The sequence below is a fragment of the Sus scrofa genome, chromosome 12, assembly GCF_054392235.1.
Source record: "Sus scrofa isolate SSC_HxYL_T2T_F1_AM1 chromosome 12, Sscrofa_HxYL_maternal_Yorkshire_Landrace_v2.0, whole genome shotgun sequence".
In the NCBI taxonomy this organism is placed as follows: domain Eukaryota; kingdom Metazoa; phylum Chordata; class Mammalia; order Artiodactyla; family Suidae; genus Sus; species Sus scrofa.
Window position 1 is genome coordinate 3,607,463 of NC_139394.1, and position 18,081 is coordinate 3,625,543.

General features: G+C 58.9%; 1 protein-coding gene across 1 annotated transcript in view; it reads left to right on the plus strand.

The window, feature by feature from the left end:
- DNAH17 (dynein axonemal heavy chain 17) overlaps positions 1-18,081 on the plus strand; it is a 111,746-nt gene that overhangs the window by 83,720 nt on the left and 9,945 nt on the right. The window contains exons 64-76 of the mRNA XM_084983417.1: positions 394-601; positions 824-939; positions 2,766-2,958; positions 3,226-3,461; positions 4,220-4,342; positions 5,978-6,182; positions 6,977-7,141; positions 9,108-9,248; positions 9,431-9,601; positions 11,619-11,741; positions 12,247-12,440; positions 15,406-15,554; positions 16,526-16,653. Coding sequence (XP_084839543.1) covers positions 394-601; positions 824-939; positions 2,766-2,958; positions 3,226-3,461; positions 4,220-4,342; positions 5,978-6,182; positions 6,977-7,141; positions 9,108-9,248; positions 9,431-9,601; positions 11,619-11,741; positions 12,247-12,440; positions 15,406-15,554; positions 16,526-16,653 — 2,152 coding nt within the window. The remainder of the gene's footprint in view (positions 1-393; positions 602-823; positions 940-2,765; positions 2,959-3,225; positions 3,462-4,219; positions 4,343-5,977; positions 6,183-6,976; positions 7,142-9,107; positions 9,249-9,430; positions 9,602-11,618; positions 11,742-12,246; positions 12,441-15,405; positions 15,555-16,525; positions 16,654-18,081) is intronic.

An 18,081-nucleotide genomic window follows, 5' to 3' on the forward strand; every position in this document is an offset into this window, starting at 1 on the left:
TCCTGGGTATATTTTTTCTCCTCCTCACTCTTCTAAGAGGACACCTATCATGTTACCTCTTTTTTTTGTCTTTTTGGGGCCGCACTCGCGGCATATGGAGGTTCCCAGGCTAGGGGTCGCATCGGAGCTACAGCTGCTGGCCTCCACCACCGGCACAGCAACGGGAGATCCGAGCCATGTCTGTGACCTACCTACACCACAGCTCACGGCAACGCCAGATCCTTAACCCACAGCACGAGGCCAGGGATCGAACCTGTGTCCCCGTGGATGCCAGTCGGATTCATTTCAGAGGCCGGAAATCTGAGTCTCTTCCTCTTTCTGGAATCCTTAAGATATACCCCCGCCCCCACCCTCGCCCAAAAAAAGTCATATGTGCCTGCTGTCCCTCCCCAGGCCCTACCAAGGCAACCCGACGTTTGACCCCGAGTTCATCCGCTCCAAGTCCACGGCGGCCGCAGGCCTGTGCTCCTGGTGCATCAACATTGTCCGTTTCTACGAGGTCTACTGCGACGTGGCCCCCAAGAGGCAGGCCCTGGAGGAGGCCAACGCAGAGCTGGCCGAGGCGCAGGAGAAGCTCTCCCGCATCAAAAACAAGATTGCCGTGAGTGCCTGTGGCCCTGGGAAGGCTGGTCAACGTCTCCGTTGAAACAGCAGTGGGCACAGCCACTGCGTGAATCCTTGCGCTGTGGGGACCCGATCACCCGGGAACTGCCTGTGTTGGCCGTGCTCCCGGCCCTTCCAGGCTCGGCTGCTCCTGCTCCCCAGGGATGCTGAGATGCCTGGCGTGGCCTGAATTCAGGGCTTCTATGTCGTCGTCTTTCAGGAACTCAATGCCAACCTGAGCAACCTGACGTCGGCCTTTGAAAAAGCAACAGCCGAGAAGATCAGGTGCCAGCAGGAGGCGGACGCCACCAACAGAGTGATCTCGCTGGCCAACAGGTGCCTCGCTCCCCCCGCAGGCTCCCCTCCTCAGAGCCCCCCAAAAGGGACGGGCCCACAGAACGGCCTTGGCGGGGGATAAGCCCCAGGTGGAGGCCCCCACGTTCTGAGCACAAAGGCCTGAGTATAAACCCACTGACTGATTATTGGCCAGTCTCGGCTGCTAACCGTCCTCGGGGGACCCCTGCGCCTTCAGTGACCTTCAGGAAACACGACCTTTCCTGGTGTGGGATCCTGGATAAGCCAGAGCCGCCTGGGGCACCGTGTCTGCCGGGGCTCGCTCGGGGCAGCTTGCTCTGTGACCCTCTGCCACCCAATCTGCAGCGTCGGGCACACACGCCCAGGGTCATTTCAGTGTGAGTCCCATTGTATGGTTTATGTGCAGTCTCCCAGTAGGCACCTTAAAGCAGTACAGAGAAACAGATGGCACCGATTCTGATCATGTATTTCATTCAACCCAAATCTGATCATTTTGACACAGATCCGTATACAAAAAAAAAAAAAAAAAAAAAAAAAGAGGAAGAAAAGACATTCCAATCATGGCTCAGCAGAAACAAATCTGACTAGTGTCCATGAGGACGCAGGTTCGATTCCTGGCCTCGCCCAGTGAGTTAAACTGGCGTTGTCGTGAGCTATGGTGTGTAGGTCGAAGATGCAGCTCGGATCTGGCATTGCTGTGGCTGTGGCGTAGGCTGGCAGCTACAGCTCCAATTTGACCCCTAGCCCGGGAACCTCCATATGCCAGGGTGTGGCCCTAAAAAGACAGAAACAAAAAAACAAAACACGGATCCGGGTAACAACTGCTGAGATAGGTCGTACGCCTGCTCTCCTTCCGGTTCCTGAAATCCCCTGCGCATTCACACCCAGAGCACAGCTCAGTACAGGTCAGCCTCCACCTGGTACCCACCGGCCACGTGTGGCTGCCGGCTGCCCAGTGGACAGCACAGCGTTAGAGATTTCATATTTTCAAAAGCAAGGGCCAGGGAGTTCCCCGGTGGTACAGCAGGTTGAGGATCTGGCGTTGTCACTGCTGTGGCTCCGGTTGCTTCTGTGACACAGATTTGATCCCTGGCCCTAGAACTTCTGCACGCTGTGGCTGTGGCCAAAAGAATAAATAAAAATAAATAATCAAAAGTGAGGGCCAGGAGCCTGGCTCAGAGCAGCAGACCGTGGCTTCTGGTTGTGTTTTCTCTACCTGGTGGGCCGGCGACCGTTGGGTGGCAGTTGTCAGCATGACGTGGGGACCCTAATTGATCCCCAGGGTGCATGTCTGGCCCCCAGTGGGATGTCGCACCTGCCAGGACAGTCCAAGTGCTCTTTTGGTCCCGGGGAAGAAGGGCTGCCCAGATGATGCTAGCGACGACCCGGTGGGCACCTGCACGTGGGCCAACCTGTCAGGGCTCTTGGACTCCTCATGTGCCATTTAGGGCCCAGCCCCCGAGCCAGTGGCCTGCGAAGCACGAGGCGAGGCGGACTCTGGAGTCCCTACGCCATGCAGGCTCGGTGCCCCAAAGCCCGTGCTTGGCGGGGTCCAAGCAGCAGCCTTGTCACGTGGGTGACGAGGCCAGAGAGCGTCCGCCTCCACATGACATCAGCGCCTCACGGAAGGGAGACGCGGGGTTCCCAGCCGCCTCTGGAAAGCATCCGTTTTCCTTCCCGAAAGCATCCCCCTCCCCCCAAAGCATGAGTCAAGTGAGGATTTGAAACCGGACGGTCCGTGGGCGTTGAGGGTGGAGGCGCATCTTCCCTGGTGATCCCCGTCATCCCTTCTCCTGCCGGCTGCACCTGCTTCTCTTTGACCCACTGACCCCCCGTGCCCACCGCAGGCTGGTAGGTGGACTGGCGTCGGAAAACGTGCGCTGGGCCGAATCGGTGAAGAACTTCAGGAGCCAGGGGGTCACGCTGTGCGGGGACGTCCTGCTTATTTCCGCCTTCGTCTCCTACGTGGGCTACTTCACCAAGAAGTACCGAAACGAGCTAATGGAGAGATTCTGGATCCCTTACATTAATCGACTCAAGGTAAGCCGTCCAGCCAGGCTCGTCACTCAGGAAATTCGGGGAGGTCCCAGCGGGGCAGACCCAGCCTGGTCCCACCTTCCCTCCGGCCCGAGGCTCCAGCTGGCCATTCAGGGTGTAGACGGTGGCCAGGTGGGGCCGCCGCTGCCGCCACCCTCCCGGCCGGGTTCCCAGCTGCGAAAGGCTGCCTTCACCCGCACGGTCCGGCTGCCCACGTGTCACTCAGAGCTGCTTTCCCTGCGCAGTCAGGCCACCCCCCACCTTTGGCAGGTCCCCATCCCAACCACGGAGGGTCTGGATCCCTTGAGCCTGCTGACAGACGATGCGGACGTGGCCACTTGGAACAACCAGGGGCTCCCCAGCGACCGCATGTCCACGGAGAATGCCACCATCCTGTGCAACACGGAGCGCTGGCCCCTCATCGTGGACGCCCAGCTGCAGGGCGTCAAGTGGATCAAAAACAAATACGGGCACGAGCTGAAGGCCATCCGCCTGGGGCAGAAGAGGTGCGTGGCGGCGGGGGCCAGGCCACGGTGCCGGCAAGTGCACCCGGGCCTTGCGTACGTGTTAAATGGACCGGCAGGTCCTTAAGAACAAACACTGGAGTTCCCACTGTGGCTTGGGGTTAAGACCTTGACTAGTACCCATGAGGATGCGGGTTCCATCCCTGACCTCGCTCAGTGGCTTGAGGATCCAGCATTGCCGTGGGCTGTGGTGTAGGTTGCAGATGTGGCTCGGATCCGGCGTGGCTGTGGCTGTGGTGCAGGCTGGCAGCTGTAGCGCCAATTCGACCCCTAGCCTGGGAACCTCCATATGCTGCGGGCGTGGCCCTCAAAAGCCAACAACAAAAAAAGAAAGAAAGAAAACAAACACTGGTCCACAGGAGTACCTGGTCCCAGGGAGCAGCGCCGGCAGTAGAGAGACTCGGGGCTCTTCTCCCCCATCACCTGCTGCCCCTGCGAGGGGGGTGGGGGGAAGCAGGGACCTTGGCTCCCTCCTGCGTTGGTCCTGCCCGGTCCCTCGCCGCCTGGGAGGCTGTGGGCGGTCACCTTCCCTCCTCTCCTCTCTAGGTGTCATAGATGAGCAGCGGCCGCCTCAACACCGCTGCCCCGGGAGCCTCTGCTGGGCTGTGGGAGGAGGCGAGGTGTCTTCACCTCCACTCCCGTGGCGGGGGCGGGGGGGCTTTATGCAGAAGCTTCCCAGACTCTCAGCGCTGCGTCACTGGGCCCCCCGCTGTTCACGGCCCCCTGTGCTGTGCCCGCAGCTACCTGGACATCATCGAGCAGGCCATCTCGGAGGGGGACACGTTACTCATCGAGAACATTGGCGAGACTGTGGACCCGGTGCTGGACCCTCTGCTGGGCAGGAACACCATCAAGAAGGGAAAGTGAGTCTCGGCGCCCATCGCCATGCGGCTTCACCGCTGACGCGGTTTGGCCTCTGGATGGGGGGGGAGGGGAGCACTGCCTTTCCTGGGAGGCAGCCGGTGTTCAGCAAGATGCCAACAGGAACCCCCACTCCCAGGGGAGACACTGGAGACTCGGGGGCCACTACCCATCAGGTAGCAGTACTGACCCGATTGTATTAGCAATTACCTGCAGGTGGCAGTCCTTAGATGGTCATGGGTTTTTGTGCTTTTTTTCTATTTTTATGCATTTGGCAAATTTTGAGTGTGTATTACTTCTTTATATTCCAGTGCGATTCATGTAACAAAACATTAACCATTTTATTTTATTTATTTATTTTTGTCTTTTGACTTTGTGGGGCCACACCCTCGGCACATGGAGGTTCCCAGGCTAGAGGTCTGATAGGAGCTGTAGCTGCTGGCCTACATCACAGCCACAGCAAGGCCAGATCTTTAACCCACTGAGCAAGGCCAGGGATCGAACCCGCAACCTCATGGTTCCAAGTTGGATTCGCCACGACGGAAATTCCACATTAACCATTTTAAAGTGACCGATTCAGTGGCATTTAGGACACTTGCGCCTGGTTCCTTTCACTGAGTGTCTTTCCAAGGTTTATCTGACTTGGAGCCAGTATTCTTCCTTCCTCTTTTATGCCTCCATCTGGATCTGCTGCATTTTGTTTACCTGTTCATGGGTTGATGCCTGGAGCATGTGTTACTCTTCTAATGTAAAAAAAAATCCAATCAACTTTCAAAAGGTGAAGGTTGGAGTTGACGTGAGCCACCTGTAAATGCAGAAGGTGCAGGCAGAGGGAGTTCCTGTCGTGGCTCAGTAGAAACGAATCCGTCTAGGAACCATGAGGTTGCAGGTTCAATCCCTGGCCTTGCTCAGTGGGTTAAGGATCCAGCATTGCCATGAGCTGTGGTGTAGGTTGTAGAAGCGGCTCAGATCCTGCATTGCTGTGCCTGTGGTGTAGGCCGGCAGCTGTAGCTCCAACTTGCCCCCTAACCTGGAAACTTCATATGTCACATGTGCAGCCCTAAAAAGAAAAAAAGGAAAAAAAAAAAGTGCAGGCAGAAAGCCAGAAGAGAAGTGACAAAGAAACACACTGGTGTCCTAGACTCTGAGCAGGGCCTGGCATGAGGCAGGCTCCCAGGGGTGAAGTCAGAGGCCCCCAAACAAGAGCTCGGTCAGAAAGAGGGGCGAGAGGACCGGGGTGCAGGAGAGAAGGAACCCCCACAGTGCATGCGCAGATCTGGCTTCCCGTCCCAGCAGCTTCTGGGACACCCAGGAATTGGGGTATCAGAGTCCTTCTGATGTCATGGCTTTGGGGTGGCGCCCAGGCCAGTATTTCTTACAAAGGATCCCAGGTGAGTACAGCATGAGCCGGAGTCAAATAAACCCTCCTGAGTGTCAGAGCAAACCAGCCACGAAGGAGCAGGTGCATCTTCTAGAAGAACGGGCCACGGGACATGGCAGGCTTCTCCCAGCCACCAGGGGAGGGTTCCGGGTGGCTGCGTGGCCTGGGGACGGCCCGCCTGGCTGTGTGTTCGCGGCCGTCCCGCGGCCTCGGGGGGGGGGGGGGCTCCTGATGCCCTCCCACCACTGACTGCCAGGTTCATTAAGATTGGCGACAAGGAGATCGAGTACCACCCCAGCTTCCGCCTGATCCTGCACACCAAGTGCTTCAACCCGCACTACAAGCCCGAGACGCAGGCCCAGTGCACGCTCATCAACTTCCTGGTCACCAGGGACGGGCTCGAGGACCAGCTCTTGGCCGCTGTGGTGGCCAAAGAGCGCCCGGATCTGGAGCAGCTGAAGGTACCAGGACCCGACGTCCTCCCGGGAGGAGCAGGCGGGCGGGTCACCGTGACCGTCGCGTCTGGCGGCTCCCCTCTGGAGGTGCCTCTGCTTGTCACGCTGCACGTGTTTGTTTTTTTTGTTGTGGTTTGGTTTTTTTTTTTTTTTTTGTCTTTTTGCTATTTATTGAGCCACTCCTGCGGCATATGGAAGTTCCCAGGCTAGGGGTCGAATGGGAGCTGTAGCCGCCAGCCTACGCCAGAGCCACAGCAATGCGGGATCCAAGCCGCGTCTGCGACCTACACCACAGCTCACGGCAATGCTGGATCCTTAGCCCACTGAGCGAGGGCAGGGATCGACCCCGCCACCTCATGGTTCCTAGTCGGAATCATTAACCACTGCGCCACGACGGGAACTCCTGCACGTTTTATACAACACGACAGGATGAGCCACGCCACCGCCGCAGCTGCCTCCCAAACTAATTCTAGATCCAGCCCTGGCTTCACTGAAAGAACACGGGTCACGGTGCTGCCCGGGCGGCCCCGAAGCCCCAAACTCCTGCCCCACGAGAATGCTTTGCTGCCGGCCCCTGCGGACTGGTCACTTCCTTGGCCAGTCGGAGCCACACACTTAGGCTCACAGGGGTCCAGGCCCCACAGAGCCCCCTGGTCCCCACGCCCTTGCTGCACGGCCGTCCCGCTCCGGGTCCCCAACTCCTGCCCCGTTGTTCAGCCTGGCCAGGGTCCTCCCAGCGCGAGCCCCGTGGCGAGAGCCCCGAGCCCCCAACTGGGGGTCCACTGATGCCCCTCCCGCAGGCGAACCTCACCAAGTCCCAGAATGAATTTAAGATTGTTCTGAAAGAGCTAGAAGACTCTCTGCTGGCCCGGCTGTCGGCTGCGTCGGGGAACTTTCTGGGAGACACCACCCTAGTGGAGAATCTGGAGACAACCAAACACACGGCCAGCGAGATCGAGGAGAAGGTAGGAAGCCGCCTCGGGGGCCCCCACCCCTGCCAGAGCGCAGGGGCAGCAGAGGAGAAGCCACAGCCACACAGGGGCCCCTGGGGCCCAGGGCAGGGACGAGGGGCCTGGATGCCCGCCTGGTACCGCAGTTGTCTGCCAAGAGGCCCCGGGGTGGTTTCCGAGGGAGCCGAGAGCTTTGGACGGGCCACCGGCATTGCCCGCCCGCTGATTTCACTCAGCACCTCCCCCCCCCCTTTTTAAGGGCCACACCTGCAGCATATGGAGGTCCCAAAGCCAGGGGTTGACTTGGAATTGTAGCTGGCGGCCTACACCAGCGCCATAGCAATGTGGGATCTGAGCTGCATCTGTGACCCACACCACAGCTCACGGATCCTTAACCCACTGAGCGAGGCCAGGGATCGAACCTGCAGCCTCATGGATGCTAGTTGGATTCGTTTCCACTGAGCCATGACGGGAACTCTAGTCAGGCCCCCTTTAAAAAAAATTTTTTTTTATTTACAGCATTGCATTCGTTTCAGGTGTACAGCAAAATGATGCAGGTAGATAGTGTTTAGATGCTTTTCCATTTTATTTTTTTATTTTTGTCTTTCTAGGGCCACACCCACGGCGTATGCAGGTTCCCAGGCCAGGGGTCGAATCGGAGCTGCAGCTGCCAGCCTACACCACAGCCACAGCCACGTGGGATCAAGCCTCGACTGCGACCTGCACCACAGCTCACGGCAATGCGGGATCCTTAACCCGCTGAGCAAGGCCAGGGACCAAACTCGCATCCTCATGGATGCGAGTCAGGTTCATTAACCACTGAGCCACGACGGGAACTCCGATTTTCCCTTTTAGATTCGTGGAAGATGCTGACTGCAGATCCCTGTGTCCTACCAAATCCTTTTTCTCTGTCTTGCATATACTTGGGTCTGTCAATTCTATACTCCTAGCTTCTCTCCCCCCGCCCCCCGTCTCCTCACGTCCACTGTTGCTAACTGTTAAGTTTGTTTCCTGTGTCTGTGAGTCTGTTTCTGTTTGGTATAGATTCATTTGTATTATTTTCTTAGATTCCATGTATAAGTGACATCATAAAATATTTGTCTTTCTCTGACTTAACTTCACTTAGTATGATAATCTCTGCGTCTATCGATGATGCTGCAAATGGCATTATTTCATGCTTTTTTGTGGCTAACGTTCCATTGTATGTATTTATTTTTTTGGTCTCTTTAGGGCCGCACCCGCGGCATATAGGGGTTCCCAGGCTAGGGGTCAAATAGGAGCTGTAGCTGCCAGCCTACAGCAACGCAGGATCCGAGCCACATCTGCAACCTACACCACAGCTCACGTCAACACCAGATCCTTAACCCACTGAGCAAGGCCAAGAATTGAACCTGCGTCCTCATGGATGCTAGTCAGATTCTTTTCCACGGAGGCACGATGGGACCTCCTCATTGCCACTGTATGTGTGGACCGCATCTTCTTTGTCCACTCATCCGTCGATGGACATTTAGGCTGCTGCCACGTCCTGGCTGTTGTGAATAGTGCTGCAGTGAACATTGGGGTGTGTGTGTCTTTTTGAATTATGGTTTTGTGCGGATGTATGCCCAGAAGTGGGGTTGCAGGGTCATATGGAAGCTCTATTTTTAGTTTTTTAAGGAAGCGCCATACTGTTGTCCAAAGTGGCTGCATCACTTTCACGTGCCACCAGCAGTTCCCATTCCTCCAGCATTTACTATTTGTAGACTTTTTAATGGTGGCCATTCTGGCTGGTGCGAGGTGGTATCTCGTAGCAGTTGCGATTTGCATTTCTCCAGTAATCAGTGATGTTGAGCCTTTTGTCATGTGCTTGCTTCATGGTAGTTTTGATTTGCGTTTCTCGGATAATCTCGTATCTTTTCACAGGCCTGCTGGCCATCTCTGTGTCTTCCCAGGAGAAAGTCTACTTAGGACTTCTGCTCATTTTGTGATGGTTTGTTTTGAGGTACAAGAGGCAAAAGTCACAGAAGCAAAAATCAACGAGGCGAGAGAGAACTACCGGCCGGCTGCGGAGCGGGCCTCCCTGCTGTACTTCATCCTGAGCGACCTCAACAAGATCAACCCCATCTATCAGTTCTCGCTCAAGGTGTGGCTGCATCCGGGCCCCGGGCCTCTGGGGAGGGGGAGCCAGGGCCTCGGCACCAGCCCCTGGGGCGAGAGCGTCCGAGCAGTGCCCCCAGCCCCTTACAAACCAGAGCCCGTGCGGGCAGCGTGGAGCAGCCTCAGAGGCCCCCCTGCAAGCTCCCGGTGACCCCCCGGTCCCCCCAGGCCTTCAACGTCGTCTTCGAGAAGGCCATCCAGAAGGCCAGCCCCGCGGATGAGGTCAAACAGCGCGTGATCAACCTGACGGACGAGATCACCTACTCCGTCTACGTCTACACGGCCCGCGGGCTCTTCGAGCGAGACAAGCTCATCTTCTTGGCACAGGTGGCATTTCAGGTAATGTCTGGCCTAGAGGCCCAACGTGTGGTCCTTGGCCAGGGGGTGCCGGAGCCCCCAGGGGTCGGGGTAGCGGGACAGGGTGGGGGCCTCGTCGGAAATGCCAATTCTCAGGTCCCAGCCTAGACCCAGTAGATCCGAACCTGCATTTTCGCAGGACTCTTGGTGACGGATGAGGTTTGAGTCACCGCTGTGGAACAAGCCTGGGCCCTTGAGCTGATCTCGGGGAGGCCGTGCCTGGGTGTTGAAGGTTACGGAGAAACGATGAGGCAGTGCCAAGCCAACAGCCTTGCCTTAGGGGTTCGCCCATGTGGATGTGCTCGGTGTCCCTTTTTTTTTTTGCTTTTCAGGGTTGCACCCGTGCCATGTGGAGCTTCCCGGGGGTAGGGGTCCCATCAGAGCTACGGTCCACAGCCTACACCACAGCACCGCAGGATCCGAGCCGCATCTGCAACCTACACCACACACAGCTCATGGCAACGCCAGATCCTTAACCCACTGAGCAGGGCCAGGGATCGAACCTGCAACCTCACGGTTCCTCGTCGGATTCGTTTCCCTGTGCCACGGCGGGAAGTCCACAGACGGAGGTCTTAAGGGACGGTGTACGCACGGGCGAGCGTCCTTCCTGTTCACGCAGCGCCCCCTCCCCCCAAAACACAGAACGACTTGGGGTCCGTCAAGTGTGGGCGGCAGCTTCTCCGCCAGTTTGCGCGGTGTTGTCCGTGTTGCCGGACATGCGATTCCCTGGACAGCCCGGGCCTCAGTGTCAACCCAGCTTTCCGCCCACACTGCGGCTTGGGGTAGGTCCCGATGAATGGGCTTCCTCGTGTCTGTGGCCCAGTGAGTGACGAGCTCACCTCGAGTTTCTCTCTCTGCTGAGACAGCGTCAGGGTAACTTTCCTTGATGCGCCTCCTAATTTTCCAGGGTTAATGTATGCTTTCCAGGCCCAAAGAAATGCTTTTGCATTTAAAAAAAAAAAAGAGAGTCTGACTCGGAGGAAAAGGCTCGGTGGCATCTGTGACAGAGGCGGTGTGAGCACCTGAACGAGGCGGTTACAGGGACCACCGTGCCAGCCGCCCAGGGCAGCCACGTCGCAGGGACCGAGACCGCGCCCGCTTGAAGCCCAGAGAGCTTGTATCCGCCAGTGGGAAGGTGCCTTGAACATGACCAGAAAATGTAGGTGCCCCAAAGAACGGGGAACAATCCTGATACATAAAGGTTCGCGGCAGCTCTGGGTGCACAGCTGAAAGGTGGAGACTGCCTGCCCGCAGACGAAGCACAGCGGTGGTCCCTCCAGGCGGCGGCTCGTCGTTCCTCCACAAAAAGGAACGAACGGAGTTCCCTTCGTGGTTCAGCAGGTTAAGAACCCGACTGATATCCATGAGCAATGTGGGTTCAATCCCTGCCCTCGCTCAGTGGGTTAAGGAGCTGCAAGCTGCAGGTGGGGCTCAGAGCTGGCGTGGCAGCTGCGATTCGACCCCTAGCCTGGGAACGTCCATATGCCGCAGATGTGGCCCTAAAAAGCAAAAAAAAAAAAAAAAAAAAAGCAGCAGCCGCAGCACAGATGAACTTTGAAAACGCGCTCGGGGAAGAGGTCAGATGCCAGAGGCCTCTCATTGTGTGATGCTGTTTCCACGCACTGTCCAGAATAGGCCGGTCTGTGGAGGCAGGAGCCTGAGGGCGGCTGGGCCCGGAGGAATGGGGAGTGACCTTTGCAAGGCACGTGGCTTTCTTTTGGGGGCGAGGAAAGGTTGTGGACCCGGCCAGTGGCGATGGGGGTGCAAGAGTGCGGATGCAGTAAATGCCACTGGACCTGACCCTGCAATAGGGTGAAAAGGGTACATTTTTGCGCTGTGTGTATTCTACAATTTAAATCAAGGTGCTGACCGAGCTCTGTGCTGACCAGAAGGGGCTGGATAGTGCTTCACCTGCGGGCAAGGCGTGAGGGGCCCCCTGCCTGTCCCCTCCCCCGCCCTGTCTTGGGACAGCATCTAAACCAGCCCCGCGTCCCCTCAGGTCTTATCCATGAAGAAGGAGCTGAACCCAGTGGAGCTGGACTTCCTCCTGAGGTTCCCGTTCAAGGCCGGGGTCGTGTCGCCCGTGGACTTCCTGCAGCGTCAGGGCTGGGGTGGCATCAAGGTTGGCCTTCAGACCCGAACACCGCGTGCTCCCCCCACCCCACCTCTCGGCCTTTCCTGTTGCGTGTTTACAAGTTCACTCCTGGCTGTGACATTCAGGAGAACAAGGAGGCCCCAGAGGTGGGACCGGGAGGCCCGGGCAGCCTGCCAGCGCACGTCCCTGCGGGCGGCAAGCTGAGCCACGACGGGTCCCAGGGTGGGTCCAGGGGTCGCCCCTCCACTGCCCCCCCCCAACCACATAATGCAAAGTGTCAAGGGGCCCTCACCGTCTCAGTTCAGAAAGACTGGAGGAAGGCAGCCCCCTCGGGTGAGCAGGGCACCTGTTCCAGAGCCAGCCCCCCACCCCGAAGCAGCCCAGAGTCACGTCCCCAGATCAGACCCCTGCCTCCCAGGTCTCGGCTGCTTTTGCTGTCTGCTGGCCCTTGACACCAGCAGCTCGTCATTGTAGCAGCAGGTCCTGCGGTCGGGCTGGGCGGGGAGAGCTGAGAGCGCCGTCTGCCCCCCAGGCCCTCTCGGAGATGGACGAGTTCAAGAACCTGGACAGCGACATCGAGGGGTCCGCCAAGCGGTGGAAGAAGCTGGTGGAGTCGGAGGCCCCGGAGAAGGAGGTCTTCCCCAAGGAGTGGAAGAACAAGACGGCCCTGCAGAAGCTCTGCATGGTGAGGTGCATGCGCCCCGACCGCATGACCTACGCCGTCAAGTGAGTGCCCTCGCCCGCCCCGCCGGGCCTCACCGGGGCTGCGGGCCCCTGTGCGCAGAGGGCAAGGTCACGGCTGGGGGCGGGAGCCGCTGCCACATCATGGACGGGATCCCGCCCCACCCGCCGGCCTGTTCTGGGTTCTGGCATCTCTGGGGTCTCAGAAGGGGGCCGTCGGGACGCCTGCACCACTCCCGACCCCCAACCCCGGGGTACGTGATGGGAAGACAGGACTCCCCAGATGCCCTCCAAGTCTTAAAAAAAAGCGTGGGCATGAATGAGCCCGCAGCCACACAGCGTCCTTTTAGGCTGTTGTGGGGAGAAGGCCGTGGCCCGGCCATCGGCGTCCGAGCACTTTCGTGGCCTCAGTGGCTGGATGTAAAGTAAACCTTTTGCTTCTCCGGCTCCTCTGCAAAGAGAACCATATTCTGACATCTCTCTGGACCTGAGCCCCCTCCAGGCTGGGAAGCTTCACCACTGTGTTTCAGCTCCCCCGCGTGCCCCCCGGGCCTGTCATGTCACAGAAGGACTCCACGAACTGCAGGGACACAGGGCAGACCTCTGTGTCCGCCCGCCAGCCTGCCCTCCTCTGGGGTGGAGAGGCTGTGCCCCCTCCCGGACCCCAGGCTGAGGAAGATGGGGCCCCCCCCACCGCGCAGGAAGGGGGACGGGAGGGCAGTGAAAGAGGCCCAGCCTGTTCTCGGAGGGAGGGAGCGTCTCGGCTTTCCATTTGTTACAGTGGCCTGAGAGCCGCCAGATTTCCCAAAAGACGCCCACGTCCCTAATAGAATTCCCCTCTGACAAAGCAGAGGCCTGACTCACAGCCACTGGTGGTTCACAGATGTTTGTTACTGTTTTGCTTTGTTTTCCTGGGACCAAAGAGGAAGAGGAAAGGGACCAGGAGGGGTTCCAGGCGTGGGAGGAAGCGGGTGGAGTGAAGCGAGAAACCACGTCACGAGGCGAGTCTGCTGGTCCAGGCAGAAAGGGCAGATCCGGACTCTGCTGCAGGAAGGTCGGGCCCAGGCTGGGGAAGGCCAAGGTGAAAGGCACCTGACCATCTGGCTGGACACCGCCTGCCGGGGAGCTGAGCACCTGTGGGTGTCCAGACCGACCCCCCTCCAGAGCCCTCGGGAGAAAGCTCGTCGGGACCACGCAGGTGACCCCAAATACCAGGCGACCCCAGGTCACACACTGCGACGTTCTGCGGGGTTGAGGAAAGCAGACCCGCCGCCCTAAACTAACGGGAGTGGAGCACAGCAGCAGCGGGAAGTTCTAGTGGACAGAAGTGGTGGACGGCCATCAAGAGCGGTCTGGGTGCCAGGCGCGTCCCGCCGGGTTCGCGCTGCCCTCTGCCAACCCCTTGGGATGGGCGCCTTCCCGTCTCCAGGTCCACAGGCCCGGGGAGGGTAACTCGCCCAGGGTGGGGTGCGGTGCTGGTCACGGCGCTGGTCGTGGGCTCAGAGCCCCTGCCACCGTGTAAGCTGGCTGCACACTCTGCCCCAGGACGCAGGAACTATCACCAGTTCACCATCAGAAAAGGACCCGTGGCCCAGCCACGTCGTGAGCAACTGAGCTGGTGATGTTCCTGCCGCTGGCAGGACGTGGTGCCTTCCAGAAACTTTCCGGGCAGGGGCCTGGTATCCCTGTTCTGGGTCAGTGCCAAGGCCAGAAGCAAGCACCCCTGGTGGCCTCCAGCAGGAGCCCCCACTGGCCCGTGGTTGGTTCAGAAAACTGCCCAGAGGGAGTTCCCGTCGTGGCTCAGTGGTTAACGAATCTGACTAGGAACCATGAGGTTGCAGGTTCAATCCCTGGCCTTGCTCAGTGGGTTAAGGCTCCAGCGTTGCCGTGAGCTGTGGTGTAGGTTGCAGACACAGCTCGAATCCTGCGTTGCTGTGGCTCTGGCGTAGGCCGGCGGCTACAGCTCTGACTTGACCCCTAGCCTGGGAACCTCCATATGCCACGGGAGCAGCCCAAGAAATGGTAAAAAGACACAAACAAACAAACAAACAAAAACAACTGCCCAGAGGCCAGGCCAGGGGATGGATGGCAGAAGGCCCGCCTGGCACCTGTCCGCACACTCCCCATGGGTTGGGGGGAAGCCTCACAGGAGCGGGCGCCTCTGCCCGGCCTCCACGATTCGCAGGGCACCCGGGTGCTGCCCCCTCAGGAATAAGCACGTTCTGTCCTGGGCGTCCTGCCGATGTCCTTCCAGGGACTAAGCTGGACATGATTTGAGCTCCTGTTGCCCGTTTCGACCCAGCACGCTCAGCCACCTGTGGTCACAGGAGGGGCAGAGGGCTGAGGTGCCAGGGTCACTCTGGGAGGGGCCTCGATGGACCCAGCCAGCCTCACCAGGGCCCAGACAGACGGAGTCCGGGGCTTGGAACAGAGCAGCCTATGCAAGAGATGCTCTGGCGGGGCGGCTACCGTGGTTTTCCTGAAGATCCTGGAGCTCACTGAGCAGCACGCACACCCCCCCACACACACACACCCCCACCGACACCCCCACCCCCCCTTCCCCAGCTCTGGTCGGGGCAGTCAGGACCCAGGGACGGGTCTCGGGTCTGCTGCTTGTTGCTTCCCTGGCGGCCGAGCAAACAGGAAGTGTCTAGAAACCAGCCCCTTCCTTGGGAGCCCTGAGGGGTGGCCACAGGAACCCTTCTCGGCTCCGGTCCCCTCACGGTTGACCTCGCACGTCTCAGAAGGCAGGGGGGGAGCATCAGCTGCTGAGGGCCCGTCCCTGCACAGGTCAGGGAGCACATCCCCCCAGACTCCGAACATGCTCCCCTCCACCCCCTGCCCTCCACGCCCTCCCCCCTGCGCCCTGCCCCCGCCGCACCCCTCCCCAGTTAGGCGGAGACCCCTGCCAAGACTTGCTTTCCAGCCAGAGACCTTCCCCGGCCCCGGAATTCTCGTCCACCAGGAACGCGGGCACGCGCCCTGGGCCTGAGCAAGCGTGTCCCCCCAGGAACTTCGTGGAGGAGAAGATGGGCAGCAAGTTCGTGGAGGGCCGGAGCGTGGAGTTCGCCAAGTCCTACGAGGAGAGCAGCCCCTCCACCCCGGTCTTCTTCATCCTTTCCCCGGGCGTTGACCCCCTGAAGGACGTGGAAGCCCTGGGTGAGCGCGGCCAGCGAGGGCCAGCATCCCTGGGGGCGGGGAGACAGCCACCCCCCGCCTCCGACGCCCAGAAAGCGACAGGTCTCGGGAGGGCGTGGGAAACGGTGGGAAGGCGAGAGGGCGCAGCCACGGGGCGGGTCCCGGGTGAGCCAGCCCCTGGCCCGTCAGCCCCCACCCCCCGCCGACGGCCGGGGGCAGGTGTCCAGGCGAATCCTCCCCGCAACGGCCAAGAGGAGGACACGGCCCAGAGGCGCGTCGGCTGCTGAGGGGCGAGGAGTCTGGTAAAGGGACGTGACGGACGTCAGCCAGGAGCGGCCTGCCGCACAGGCGACGGCCTGGGTGGACCAGGACCCTGTGCCAAAGCGGGGAAGCCAGACACACGTGGGACCCCGTGTGTCTGAAACGCCCCGAACGGGCACATCTGTAGCAGCAGAAGGCAGATCAGGGGTGGGGGTCGGGATGGGGAGTGACTGATGGGCACGGGGTGATGAGAACGTTCTGGAATCGGATGGGCGGTCGCTGTGAATTACTACACGTCCCTGCACTTGTGCTCTTTAAGAAGGTTTTTAAGTGATCATCTTGATGTTGTGTTTTTACCACAATTTAAAAAGGGGGAGTCTGTGTGGAGTTCCCATTGTGGCTCAGCAGGTTACGAACCCACCTAGGAACCATGAGCACGTGGGTTCGATCCCTGGCCTCGCTCAGTGGGTTAAGGACCTGGCATTGCCGTGAGCTGCAGTGTGGGTCACAGACGCGGCTCGGATCCTGTGGGGCTGTGGCTGTGGTGTAGACCAGCGGCTACAGCTTGTATCTGCCCCTAACCTGGGAACCTCCACATGCCGCAGGCGCGGCCCTAAAGAGACAAAAACACAGAAGAGGGGGGAGGGTGTGGAATTCCCAGCCGGGGTCACAGAGCCTCCATTTCTGTCATTCAGCTGTCCCGACGCTTTTCCTGCTTTTCTTTCCTTCAGGGAAAAAGCTGGGATTTACCATAGACAACGGGAAGCTGCATAACGTGTCCCTGGGGCAGGGACAAGAGGTGGTGGCAGAGAACGCCCTGGACGAGGCGGCAGCGAAAGGACACTGGGTCATTCTGCAGGTGTGGGGGTGGGGGGCACCCTGCCTCAGGGCCCAGGGATTGGCCTGAAGGCCTCAAAAAAGTAGGTTGCAGGATCCCATGCACCCAGGGCTGGGACGCCTACAGCCCCCGGAGGGAGGGGCAGTCGAGCTCCCACCATGCCCAGCTCTGCCCGGGGCAGCGGGCGGCCCAGGTGTCACCACTGCGCCGGTGAAAGTGTGGGTCCTTCAGCAGCAGGAAAGACACTGGGTGTATGGCAGAGCGCCCCTAAAGAGGACTTGTGGGAAAACAAAGCACCCCAGTGGATGTGCTAAAACAAAGCATCCTTCTCCCGCTCCTTGGCCCTGCAGCCTCCCCAAGGCCCGCTCCCCAGATCCTGCTGGCCACACTTGCAGGCCTGCCCGGCTGGTGCAGACCCCAGGGCCCTGCCAGTCCCATGTGGAGACCTCTTTCTTGTTCTTTTTTTTTTTTTGGTCTTTTTAGCATCACACCCGCAGCATATGGAAGTCCCCAGGCTAGGGGTCTAATCAAAGCTACAGCTGCCGGCCTACACCACAGCCACAGCCACACTGGATCTGAGCTGCGTCTGCGACCTACCCCACAGCTCATGGCAACGCGGGATCCCTGACCCACTGAACGAGGCCCAGGGATCGGACGTGCATCCCCAGGGATACCAGTCAGGCTCACTCCTGCTGCGCCACCGCCAGGCTCCTTGTTCACTTTCTTTTACAAAACGATCACTGTAACTACATGTCTGGTTACCTTCTGTCACCAAAGATATGACATCATGTTCCCCACACGGCCCATTTCATCCCGTGACTCATGGGTTTGAACTGGAAGTTTGTACCTCTTGCTCTCCTGCACTGGTTCTCCTCCCTCCGTTCCTCTGGCAGCACGTTTGTTCTCGGTATCTGTGACTCTGTTTTCTTATGTTTGTGTTTTGGATTCCACCTGTGAAATCACACAGCATTTGCCTTTCTCCTCACTTAGCGTAATATTCCCTAGGTCCAGCCATGTTGTCACAGATGGCCAGATTCCTTTCTTTTTCATGGCTGAGTAGTATTCCGTTGTACATATATCCCATGTCCTCTTCACCCATTCATCTACTGATGGACATTTAGGTTGTTTCCTTGGCTTGGCCATTGTAAATAATCCTGCTATGAACATAGGGTGCATGTATCCTTTTAAATTAGTGTTTCCAGGAGTTCCCATCGTGGCTCAGTGGTTAACGAATCCAACTAGGAACCATGAGGTTGTGGGTTCGATCCCTGGCCTCCCTCAGTGGGTTAAGGATCCAGCCTTGCCATGAGATATGGTGTAGGTCGCAGACGTGGCTCAGATCCCAAGTTGCTGTGGCTCTTTTGTAGGCCAGCAGCTACAGCTTCAATCAGACCCCTAGCCTGGGAACCCGCCATATGCCGCGGGTACAGCCCTAGAAAAGAAAAGAAA